The 12,938-nt window shown below is 51.4% G+C and overlaps 1 protein-coding gene across 11 annotated transcripts in view; it reads left to right on the forward strand.

Moving 5' to 3' along the window:
* FGFR2 (fibroblast growth factor receptor 2) overlaps positions 1 to 12,938 on the forward strand; it is a 103,421-nt gene that overhangs the window by 56,367 nt on the left and 34,116 nt on the right. For 5 of the 11 annotated variants that reach the window (XM_062213923.1, XM_062213926.1, XM_062213928.1 and 2 more), the window contains 2 exons: positions 9,958 to 10,148; positions 11,491 to 11,638. In XM_062213923.1, the coding sequence (XP_062069907.1) occupies positions 9,958 to 10,148; positions 11,491 to 11,638 (339 nt within the window). Of the gene's footprint in view, positions 1 to 9,957; positions 10,149 to 11,490; positions 11,639 to 12,750; positions 12,896 to 12,938 lie in introns of all 11 variants that reach the window. The other 6 variants (XM_062213924.1, XM_062213927.1, XM_062213929.1 and 3 more) reach the window with 2 other exon arrangements.

Here is a 12,938-nt window from a genome sequence, read left to right on the forward strand (position 1 = left end):
CGATTGCACTTTGCACCACAGTGGACGAAGGAAGCCTTATTGATCGTGTTGGTTCCGGCAGGGGACCTTGCTGAGGTGGCTGGAGAGAGGGCCAATATTTGGTCTGTTGTCTAATCTTTGGCATTGAACCTGCGGTATGGGCAAAGAGGATATAGAAGTGTTGTGATTGGGTTAACGTCTTACTGCTTTACGTAAGAGGCTTGGGGACTCAGGTGGGGACGTAGTGGAGAGAAGGCTGTTTGGGTAAGTGAGCTTGGTTTGAAGCTGTGAGGTCACGGAGGGGCCTTACGATGTATAGCAATGGCCAGAACTTAGCAAGGTTCCTGTCAGTGTGTGCTGAATTGAAATACAGACTGAGCAGCCCTAACACAAAATTCCAAAGTTGTGGGGCAGTGTGTTAGGCCACCACTTGTGATACCAGCATCCTGTACGGGCGCTGGTTCAAGTCCTGACTGCCCCACTTCCGATCCAGCTCCCTGTTGATGTGCCTGGGAAAGCAGCGGAAGATGGGCCCCTAAATCCACATGGGAGACCCGGATGGAGTTCCAGGCTTCTGGTCCATCCCTGGCTGTTGTGGCCATTTGGGGAGTGAATCAGTGGATGGAAGATCGATCTCTCTCTCTCTCTCTCTCTCTCTGCCTCTTCCTCTGTCCCTGTAACTCTGTTTCTCAAATAAATAAATAAATCCTCAAAATTCCCAAATGCTCTTCTCTAAAATACGAGCTTTTGAATGTCACCATGACAATCCATGATCTATAACATTTTGAACATAACACTCAAATAGTTTAGGATTTTCAGATTAGGGATGCTTATCCGGTAAAGTCTATGCAAATATTCCAAAACAACAACAACAACAACAACAAAAAAAACAAGCAACAAAACTCCAGAATCTGAAATACGTTGGGTCCCAAGCATTTCAGATAAGGGATACTCAACCTGTGATAGAAAGACAGCTTAATGAGTTACATATATTTAAGGTATTATAAATTCTGAAACAGAAACTCTGCAATTTCTCTTTAAACTCACACAGCTTAATCACAAGCTGCTCGTATAAACCAAAGAGCTCCAGTTGGGAAACTGCGCAAACTGCCATTAGGCTTTAAGTGTGGACGAGCCACTGTCACCTCCCAGTTTTCAGTGGTGCACCCACTGGTTGTCACGACACCCTGCCCCTTAGGAGACCTTGCTCTTGGATTCCTGGCTTTCGTGTGTGGTTTATTTTTGTGCCGAGTTTGATTCTGAAGGTGGCTGAGAGTTGCTGATGTATTTTCCACACCAGCAGCTCAGGTGGCCACGGGGACCAGTTGGCTGCAGGTGCTGTGTCACTGTGGGAGGTTGTTCTAAGAAGACAGAGATGAGCAGCGAGAGCCTCGTGGCCTTGGTTGGGAGGGAGAGAACAGGGTGGAACACTCTAGCCAGGGTCGTGCGTGTTGTGTCGTGAAGAATCCAGTCTGTCTGTGGAGTGCAGAATGTCTCTGGGTCTGTGCTTGGCCTCGAGGACGGCGTCACTTGAGGGAGGCGTCGACGCTGCTCTCCTGGAGTTCCCACTTCGTTGGACAAAAGATCATGACCTGTCCCGTGAGACAGTTCTAGACAGCAGTGGCGATTCCTGGGAACTGACGGATTGTCTCAAACAAGGCCTGTAGGAGTTCTGTCCTTACCTAAAGGAAGTGTACTGATCTGTACGGCAGATGACGGCCTGAACATTGCCCAGCGTCTCAGGGAGGTAGCGACCTTCCTTACTCTGGAAGCATCTTCTGCTTGGCTTGAAAAAGGAAGCTCTCATTTACTGTCTGCGCCTCTGGAGCAGGACTGAAAGGTGAAGGACTCGGCTCTTTAAATTCTACCTTGTGGTCAGAACGGGAGGCCATTGCCGAGCATCCGTCAGGGAGGCTGCCCGGAGTCTCTGTCCACTTGGCCAGTGAGACACGGAGCTGGGATATCAGACTTTTGTAACCTGGACGACCATCGTGAAGTTTCTCTGAGGTGGTGCTTGTGCCAAGGAGTGTCCAGACCCACAGCTGATTTTCCGTGTCTGAGGTCCGTCTGCAGGAAACAGAGGGGTTTATAGTTCAACATCTCATGCTGTGTGTACCAAAGGAGACGCTTCTTGTTTGCTCAGATGGGCTGAAGGCATGCACGTCAGCGGGACTCACCGCAGGAGCAGAACAAGGCCTTGGAAAGATCAGCGTGATAGATTTTTCTGGATTTTTCTAGAAGAGCGGCGTTTTAGATGGTGAAAGCTCATGAAGCCTGTTAATGTTTGCACCCTTGACATCCTTCTGTGTCTGTCCGCACCCAGCTACCTCATTCTTGCTAGCAGCCCCTGTGCTGTTCTCAGTGGGCCCAATAGATTTTACTGAATCCTGTTGAGGTTGTACACATCTTGTGTTTTCTAATTACAAAAGCCGCTACAATGACAAATGTGATGTACACCTAGTGTTTGGGCACCTGTGTGAGTATTTTGCTAGGACAAGTTTCTAGAGGTAGGCTAACAGGGTCCTTCTCGACAGATACTAAAATGCTTACTTTGGGCCCAACATTTTGAGCGGTGCTGTCTTTGACCGGGTCTCCCTGGTGGTTTGGTTTTTAGCTTCCGTAGATTATTTGAGAGAAGATACGTTAATTCAGAGTGCAGCCTTTGTGACGAAGGGTGTGTTTACTTCCAGAACACTCTGTAAAACTCCTGCACACTCTTTCTGTGAGGGGCGCCCAGCTGTGCAGACCCCAGCGGATCATCTTGCATTCCTGAGAGACGGGCCCCCCAGCCCCCAGGGCCAGTGGTGGGATGGCAGCGCCCTGATACCTGCCCCTGCGGGCCGGCCCTCAGCTGTGTTTACCCCGCACCTCAGGAGGGTGCTGGGAGGCTGACCTGCCTTTTACATCAGAGTCAAAGCCCTAGCACAGTGGAGGGAGGGACCATGTGCGAAGTCTGTGCTAAGGGAGAGAAGAGCTTTCCTTTAGTAAACTGGGCGAGATAAATACACTTAGCTAACCAGGCAGGTTGGTTTTCCTTGGCCCTGGAAATATATCTGGAGTGGGGACGCCTTTGCTATGTCTCCCTTCTAACAACTTTGTGGTCGAAGGAAAATTGGGAGCTTTACCATCTTTTAGCCAGTTTTGAGAGTACTGGGGTCAGGGACGTTAAGTACATTGGCAGTGTGTGACCAGAGTGGAGTCTGGCTCCGAAATTCTTTCATCTTCCCAAAGCTTTCCTTTTCACAAGAGGAAAGATGTTCTCCAACCTCCGTTGGGCGTGAATTTGTGGTCAGCAGAGAGTCTTTGGTTCTGGTTTACTGTTTGGAAGGCACAGAGCCCAGGGTACCTTCAGCGTTTGGGGTTTAAATAGCACACAGATCTGCCCTTGTAATTCACCCCAGAAGATCCAAATTGACACCCAGCTGGTAGGAGCCACTCAACCCCAAGCCAAAGCATAGAGTCGGTGACGTTAATTAGGGAAGGTGCTTTGTCCCCACCTGCTTGGCTCTTCCCAGGCCGGAGCCCCGCACAGCACTGCCCCGTGCCTCTCCACCCCAGCGAGCAAGCACAAAGACATCAGTGGTGTTTTGCTTCTACGGTTTCACACGGTGCAGCCTCCATAAGTCACTTTGTGACTTTAGAGCTGGAGGGAAGGCGCTCATCTTTCCCCAGAGTGGCTCATTCTGCAGACTCAGCGCCCCTGTGTTAGAGGCAGCTGGATCCCCCCAGGCCAATTCAGAGGTCCAGGGTGACAGTGTGGACACCTGGGTCACCGGACAGCAGAGGAGAAAAGGAGCACCGCCCGGAAAGAGCAGCAGACCAGTCGCTTTCTACACAGAGTTTAAAAAATGAAAAAAAAAGAAAAAAAAAATCAACATAATTCAGGGTGCCCAGCGTCCCAGGCCACTCACCTGTTCTGGGCACCTGGACTCTTGTGCTGGTCTCCAAGACCAGGAAAATCAAACAGTGCCCAACTCAGCAGAGCCTGTCTGACTCAAGCACATTAGGCAGAGTCTTCAGAAGGCAATGAACTCATTCTACTAATTGTAATTAGCGTGAGGCCTTTCGCGACTCATTGGGCTCCTCCAACTTCAAAGAGCTTTCCTGGGCCCCCTCCTCCTAATCGCCCTGCCTCCTGCTAACTGGTTTAGTGTGTTTTTTCTGCAACAAAAGCAGCCACGGCCCACTCTTTAGAAACGCACTGGGCTGGGCTTCACCAAACAAGACATCTCAGGCAGTTCTCACTGGTCCTCTGCAGTGCTAAGACACTGCCCTGCTGGAAGACGGGCAATGCAATTTTGATTTTATTTTAAAGACAGTGCCGGCAAGGCTAGCCACACTCCGTAAAGGAACGGGTGCCCCAGAGCAGGAGACGAGCTGTTTCCAGCTCCGTCCTGGGAGTGCCGTGGGCCCGCACACCCCTGGCTCGGCTGCTGGACACGGTGGTTTTGAAATGGTTCTTTGTGGCGAGTGTGCCCGAAGTTTGGGGAGAAATCTCGAGGAGGCCGGTGTGTGCCGGGGAGCCGCGGCTCTGGGCTTGATTAACTTAGAGGTGTAATTGGAGAGCCTGCGTCTCCTGATCCCTGGGATGCATGTTGACTGAGGCCTCTCCAGTGGGTGGAGGTTTTTTATGGCCTTTGCTATGTTGCAGTGCGAGTTGTAGATCTCTTACGAACAAGCATATTATGATGGCCAGAGGAGGACTGGCATGTTATAAAGTTGCAGTGGTCAATTAACCAAGATTTATTCTCTGTCACTCAGTTTCTGCCCACCCCTGCCCCCAGGAAGAAGCAGGCTGCGTTTTCCTCCTGCCGTGTCGAGTGGTGCTGTGGCCCCCCCAGCTGCCCGGCAGGACTCGATCCAGGGGTTTTGGAGAGCCAGGCTTCTGAGTGGGCTTCCAAGAGTGGCCACTTAGGAAAAAAAAAAAAAAAAAAAAGCGCACGAGCACCCGAGTGGGAGAAGGCACAGAGAGAGAACGTGTTTTTTTTAAAGCACTTCAGCCTGTGTTTACTACGCATTTATTTGGTGGAGCCTCATTCCAGCCGCCCAGCCAGCTGTCCCCTCGCAGCAGCCGCACCCTTTGGACAGCTTTCCATGCGATTCACCCAGGGACCCCTGCGAGTCGCGATCGTGGCCTGTCCTGCCCCATCTGCCGCCCGCTGGACTCGGAACATTTTCAAACCGTAGCCCAGGGGCAGAGCCGAGCCGCTGGGCAGCTTTCGGCTGTCCCTGTGTTTTTTTTCAGGCCTCCTATGAGAAGGAAAATCTGGTTTATATAATATGTGAGAGTTAAACATGCTGTAAGGGAACCCTGCCTGGCGCTGTAAATCCTTCTTGCTGGGGAAGATGTGCTTTGCGTTATCACACAGAACGAAGCCAGCACTGGGCTCTGGCTCTCGTGCACGGATCGCGTTCACGGCCGGGTCTTTATGTACTGGCCTGCTGCGAGAAGTCGCAAACACCAGGGCTTTGGTTTGCCCAGGGCATGCTAAGGTTCCGGGCAGTGCCCATTTGCTGTTGGGGTCATCGCCCCCCTTGTCTCTGCCCTCTTCCCGGGGCCTGCTAGGGAAGCCAGCAGCTTGCTCCTCAGCTGTCTGTGCCCAGTCTTCACCCCGCTTTTCCGAAGTGGGAACGCGAGTCCCAGTCCTCTGGATCCTGGTCACTGTTCTTACGGCTCTGCTGGACACCGAGGGGACCCAGTGGCCAAAGCAGAGGAGGGGACGAGCTGGGCGCCGGCTGACACTGGCATCCCGGGACCCTCGACGAGTCGCTGTGGGCCCCCGCCTATGACTTGTGTAAGGGCAGAGACTAAGGTTGCAAAGGAAATCAAAGCCTGAAGTGGAGAGAGGAAACATGAGGCCGGCTGACTTTTAAGAAACATTTTAAATACCATTCTCTAAGGTTTCATTGTATACCGAAGGCAGCTGTAATAAGTTCTGGAAGGCGGTGTAAGGTTTCTGTTAGGAGGGTCAGGCTTGCAGTTTTTTGTACCCAAAGTGAGAAAGGGCTGAGGGGGAGTTAGGGGGTGGTTAAGAGGTTATTTTGAATAAGGTGAGAAAATTTGGACAGACGAATTCAAGCCTGCAAGTGGGCAGCATGGGGCGTGCTGTAATTTGCACATGCAATAACATTAAACCATTGCACAGGGTTTCTTTTTTTCTCTTCCTGTGAAAATAGTCCGGATAGCAATGGAATAACTTAATAACTGGAGCTCAACAGCACTGTGACCACAAGTAAAACAAGACTGCAGCTCTGTGCCGGGCCCTGCCAGTGTTGCCCCAGTGACTAAGTTCCCTGTCGACGGCTGGCGCAGGCCAGCAGTGTTGGGCGGAATGAAAGCACTCATTGTTTGGGGAGCATCGTTATTTGGTATTACATGGACGATGTTTGCTTGTGAAACGATTTATTAGAAACAAGCATGTTTAAGAAAGAGGACTTGGTTTGAAATTCAGTTGATCTGGCTTATGACATTTAAGGTTTTATAGGGCTTTTGTTTCTAAGAAAAGACCTTTAGGTCCACTGTAAATATTTATCTACACACATACACACACACACACGCACACACACACGGTGTAAAACTGGAAAACCAAGCCAGGGCAGCAATTGATAGCTAAAGACCATTTTGGTTTTTGCTTTGTTTTTTTTTTTTTCCTATGGGACGAAGTAAACTTTTATAATTGATAGATGCAAAGCAGCTTATTCTGTGAACTTGGCTGGCAGGGTTGGCCCAATGGACAGTCTTCCCCCACGCTGCTGAAACTCTGTAGGAGGCCTGATGAGCATAGAGGAGAGGCCGGGTGGGTGTGCGACATTAATTGTGGCGTTCCCACGTGAATGGACCAAGTGGGATCAAACCGGGGCTTGGTCACTGCCAGCAGCGCACTTGGCACCTGCTGCCTCCTAGACCTGCCCAGGAGGCTCCCCATGGCCATCTTTGGGACATCATAGCAACCAAAGAGTGAGGGTTTCGGATGATGTTGCAAAAGATTCCGCCTTTGAGGTTTTTCTGCCCACAACAAGAAGCCTTGCTTTCTGGGTTCTTTCCCCAGGCTCTGTGGGTGATAGGGAGGCAAATAAATGACTTCGTTGGGGGCTCTGACATCCTTATCTCTATAACACAGAAAGGTAGGTGTCTGCGAAGTATTGCGAGTGCAGTGTGCTAAGGGTAATCACCGGTACTTTTTCTTTCTTTTCAAAAAGTTTTTAAAGGCCAGCAGCAGGCTTGTGCAGTAAAATCAATTTGCACATGGTCTGGCTCTTGTCCAGCAAATTCCACTAAATGATATTTTAATCTGAAAGGCCAAATACAGAAAAGCTCAGAGAGCTATCTGTCTGTGTGCCGTTTCCAAGCCAGCGCGTGAGGGTTGCCAGGTGCAGTGTGGAGACATCCTGGATGTGGTAGGCTGGCTGGGGTCTCCTCCGTTTGCTTGCTGTTTTTCCTATGGAGGCTAATGGCAGTGGTGCCCACCGGGAGAGGAGGCAAGGGAGGATGGCTGGCCTTGGCAGGCATTAGGGATGGAGATGTTTGTGAATGGACTGGTGATTGGGTTTTGTGTGGCTCTTGACAGAGCTGTTGTGTAGGAAGGTTCCGGTAAGTTTGTAGTTATCTGCCAGCCTGTGGTACAGTGGGTTAAGCCACCGACTGCGCTGCCAGCATCCCATATGAGTCCTGGCTGCTCCACTTCTGAACCAGCTCTCTGCTGTGGCCTGGGAAAGCAGCAGCAGGTGGCCCAAGTGCTTGGGCCCCTGCACCCATGTGGGACACCAGGATGGAGTTCCGGGCTCCTGGCTTTGGCCTGGTCCAACTCCAGCCTTTGCGGACATTTGGGGAGTGAACCAGCAGATGGACCCTCAGTCCCCCACCCTGTGTGTGTGTGTGTGTCTGCCCTCCAGGTTCACTCATATTGCAAGATTTCCTTTCTTCTTAAAGCCAAATGTGTTCCTTTTTCTGGAAATGCCGCGTTCTCTCTCTTATCCATTCATCTGTTAGTGGATGTTTAGTTTGTTTCCTTATCTTAGCTGTTGTGAAAAATGCTGCAATGACGTGGAAGTGCTGATAGCACTGATCTGGTTTCAGTTCTTTTGGGTCGATACCTAGGCATGGGATCACCAGATTGTATGGTAGTTAGATTTTTAGTTTTTTTTTTTTTTTTAATTTTTTGACAGGCAGAGTGGACAGTGAGACAGAGACAGAGAGAAAGGTCTTCCTTTTGCCTTTGGTTCACCCTCCAATGGCCGCCGCGGTAGGCGCGCTGCGGCTGGCGCACCGCGCTGATCCGATGGCAGGAGCCAGGTGCTTTTCCTGGTCTCCCATGGGGTGCAGGGCCCAAGGACTTGGGCCATCCTCCACTGCACTCCCTGGCCACAGCAGAGAGCTGGCCTGGAAGAGGGGCAACCGGGACAGGATCGATGCCCCGACCAGGACTAGAACCCAGGGTGCCGGCGCCACAAGGCGGAGGATTAGCCTAGTGAGCCGCGGTGCCGGCCAGATTTTTAGTTTTTAAAGAAACCTCCGTGCGGCTTTTCATAGTGGCTGTGCTGTTTTGTAGTCTCAGGAAGAGTTTGTGGGGCTTGTTTCTCCCATCCTTCCTTACCACACTATTATTGTTTATATTTATTTATTTTTTTAATTTTATTTATTTGAAAGAGCTATGGAGGCGGGGGGGGGGGGGAGTCAATCCACTGATTGGCTCACCAATGCCACAACAACCAGGGCTGGGCCAGGCTGAAGCCAGGGGCCTGGAACTCCATCTGGGTTTCCCACGTGGGTAGCAGGGACCTAAATACTTGGGCCATCTTCTGCTTTCCCAGGTGCATTAGCAGGAGGCTGGATAGGAAGTGGAGCAGCTAGGAAGTGGAGCAGTATGCAATGCTGGTATCACAGGTGGCAGCTTAACCCGCTACACCACAATGCCAGCCCCTATGTTTTCTTTGAAAATAACTATCCCAACAGGTCCTGATAGGTATGGGGTTATATCTGATTTGCATTTCCTTGCAAACTTAGTGATTACTGGTGTTGAGCATCCTCTTGGGTCACTGTAGGCCATTTGTGTGTCTTTACAGAAATGCCTGTTGACTTCTCAGCCTGTTCTGTGGCTGTGTATGAGCTGATGCCTGGGGAGACTGGTGTGTTGTTGCCAGGTTGACTTGGTTGCCTCTAGATTTCTGCAGAGACCACCTCGTAATCAGAGAAGAACCTTCCCAAGCCTAAGACACAGGGGCTATGCTTTTTGAGAATTCTTTTTCCTAGGGGGAGAGGCAGGACAAGCGAGGGCGTGGACCTCCTTTCATACTGTCTGTAACAGACCCGGGTTTGGGAACTGGCTTCTCCCTAGGGCTCCGTCACTGCCGCATCTCCGTAAGCTAAGGAATGCCTACTGCACATCTAGTGAGTGACACTTCATGTCCATCAGAGAAATCAGTGGGTGCATAAAGAGAGGGACTGGGACAGATTCCACATGGACGTGAACCCGTTGTTAATTTGGTCTGCTCCTAACTTTGGGCTTAGCTTTAGAGTTCATCTTTGACTCAAGGGATACAGGCTTCTCAGAGCATCTGAGAAATGCCCCAGGAGACGCTGTGTTTGGGGACCCCCGTGTGTCACCTGCCTGGGGTGGTAAGGCAAAGCGAAGAGGCCCCGCCCCCACCCAGCTTGCTGTTTGCCTTCTCGATCCTCTGAATCTTTCCCTTTGCTTGTTAGGTGGCTATAGATGAGCAATAACTCGGGATGTAATAAATTCTTTTCTAGATTTCCAAAATAAGTCTTGTTTTTATGAGGGTCGCGCTGCAGAGGTCTCCTTTGAAGTCATCTCTGTTATGCACGGGGCCTCCCTGTTGTTCCAGGGGAGTCAGCCAGCAGACTCGAGGCCTTTTTGGCTTGAGCCCACTGACCGCCTTCCGGATGACACAGCTTATTTATCGGTCTCTCCTCCTCCCATCCCGTCCCCGCCCCTCCTTTCTCCCCCCCTCTCTCTGCAGAGCGGTCTCCGCACCGGCCCATCCTCCAGGCGGGGCTGCCGGCTAACGCCTCCACGGTGGTGGGAGGTGACGTGGAGTTTGTGTGCAAGGTGTACAGTGACGCACAGCCCCACATCCAGTGGATCAAGCACGTGGAAAAGAACGGCAGTAAATACGGGCCCGACGGGCTGCCGTACCTCAAGGTACTCAAGGTGAGGACTTTCTGGATCCAGAGGTACCCACTGCAGGGGGCGGGGGCTGGGGGGGCTGAGGGGCAGGGCCACAGACAGGTCCTTTAGTTTCCTGTTGTATCCTTTGGCCAGCGGACAGTTGAGGAGTTCGCGGGTCATTGTGCTTGCCAGGAAAGCTGTGGGGTGAGGGGAGAACGACTCAACGTGGAGGCAGACTGTTCAGCTCTCCATCAGCCCTGCGATCTTGGGAGCGGCTCGTGGGCGGGGCTGCGCCTCTGTAAGAGTTGGGATCACGGTGCCACCTCCCGTGCAGGGACAATGTGATGGCGTGCATGGGAACAGCGTTGCAAGCCCTAGGCACTGGACCAGTGTTGGTTGTTGCTTTCTGTTTAGATGGTGTTAGGATCACATGTTAGTAGCAACCTCTTAGAAATAAGAGAGATGATTTTCCCTCAAAGATCTATTCCCCTTTGAAATCCGTGTGTGATTTAGACAGTAAACCTCAGGCAATATCTCTGCTGCACTACTCAGATGTGGAGCAAGGAACATTTTATTTTCTGTTGTATTTTTCATTTGGTTCCTTGCAAGCTTCCATTTTCATAACATCAGACTCTTTCCTTTTCAGTTTTATATATTTTTAAAGGCAGATTTACAGATAGAGAGAGAGAAAGAATCTTCCACGTCTTGTTCCCTCCCCAAATGGCTGCAAAGGCCATGGCTGGGCCAAGTGGAAGCCAGGAGCCCAGAACTCCATCCCACATGGGTGACAGAGGCCCAAGCACTTGGGCCATCTTCCACTGCTTTTCCCAGGCTCATTAGCAGGAGCAGGATCAGAAGTGGAACAGACAAGACTAGAACCGGCGCCCATACAGGCTGCTGGCGTCACAGGCAGCTGCTTAACGTGCTGCGCTGTAACACCGGCCTCAGCCTCTGTCCTTTTGGGACTTAGCTTGCTGTTCAGGATGGTGTCAGCACGGGACAGTCGCACCTGCACAGCTAGTTCTTAGCCTACCACCTCCCATGTCTCCCAGTGGACCCACAGGGGCTCAACTAAGAGCTCCCAGCCGACGAGGTGTCCCCCGCAGCTGAACAGTACCCAGGTCAGAAGAGCTGGGAGAGGGTGACCAACCCAAGGCGAGGTGACCCAGGCCCTAGCCAGTGGTCACACCCTCCCCTTCTCCACCTGCTCACGTCCACTGTCCAGCACTTGACAGCCTTTGTTCTTCCTGAACCCACAGCCCTTGAATGTGGCTGTGTAGACATCGTGGAGGTTGTTTGCTCGTGGTGTGTTGGTGGTGGGACCATAGACAGTGCTGCGTCCTTCCTGGTTGGCCGTTATATTGTTCTCCTGTGTCTGTTCTAGCACTCGGGGATAAATAGTTCCAATGCAGAAGTGCTGGCTCTGTTCAATGTGACTGAGGCGGATGCTGGGGAATATATATGTAAGGTCTCCAATTATATAGGGCAGGCCAACCAGTCGGCCTGGCTCACTGTCCTGCCCAAACAGCAAGGTAACAACGTTTCTGATTTCTGTTTCTTGTTCTTAAAACCGAAGCTGGATGTAGACGCCGGAAAGACTTGGTGCTTTGGGAAACTCAGGCAGCTTATAGGAAAACTCTTGTGGCCTTGGTATATTGACAATAATCTTCCTTCGGTGATGCAGCTGGTATGGGGCCAGCAGCCATGGAAAAATGCCCACAACGTTCAGAGTGCCTGCTCCGATTTCTCCACCGCCACCCAGTTTTAAGTCCTCCCTTCTGGTTGATCCCGTCGGGGCTGCACAGTTGTGACTGCACACTCACATCATTTTAAACACACACCTGCGTGCCTGTTTAAACACACACCGGCAGCAGCAGAATCCACGTCTCCAAATTTTTAGAGAATGATCGGCCGGGTGTAACTAATCCAGCAGAACATCATCTCCTCGGATGCAGATTGAGGACGGCTCATCTTGCCGAGTGAATGTGTTGCTGGATGCTGCCGAGAGCAGCAGGTTGACTTTCTAAGTTGGCCATGACTCATATGCACGTGTTTATATTAAAAAAAAAAAAAAAAAAGCCCAGTTTTCCAATTTCCAAGATCATATGCTTTCTTCCAGGGCTACGTAAGGCAAGATGGTTTTGCAGGAGTCAAAGTGATTAGAGCCGGGTAGCCATGACAACCTTCTACCCTGGGTCCCCTGGGGCCAGGAGGCCGTGTGAGGCGACCACCTGGGCTTGGCTGCAGTATTTTTGCTTGATGACACAGCAGGGTAGACAGAACCATCTTTTCCTCGAGCTGGGAGTCTGCAGCCAGCAGGACCAGCGTGCAGCTTAGCCTCTCGGGCACCAGACTTTGGGAAAGCGACCCCTAAATCCAAACCAAAGCACAGGCCAAGAGAGCGGACCTGTGTGGGCTGATTTTTCCATGTGTTTGATCGCATGCATGTCTAGGTGGTGACGGGCCTGCAGAGGTGACCTGGCCGGTGTCGCTCGGTTGTGGGTTTTGTGGACGGGCTGCAGTGGGAGTCTGCCGGTGGCCAGCGCCTCCTGGGGCCGCCAGTGCGACGCCTCCTGGTCCCACGGCCCTCTCCACAGCCATTCCTGTGTCGTCTAGCCTTTTCTCTTGCTTCCTTGTCTTCTAGGCTGCCGGTGTTAACACCACGGACAAAGAAATTGAGGTTCTCTATATTCGGAATGTAACTTTTGAGGATGCTGGGGAGTATACGTGCTTGGCGGGTAATTCTATTGGGATATCCTTTCACTCTGCATGGTTGACAGTTCTGCCAGGTATATACTGCTCTTTCTCTCCGTGGGTTTTTCCCTTTTCTTG

Source organism: Lepus europaeus, chromosome 17, assembly GCF_033115175.1.
Source record: "Lepus europaeus isolate LE1 chromosome 17, mLepTim1.pri, whole genome shotgun sequence".
Taxonomy (NCBI): domain Eukaryota; kingdom Metazoa; phylum Chordata; class Mammalia; order Lagomorpha; family Leporidae; genus Lepus; species Lepus europaeus.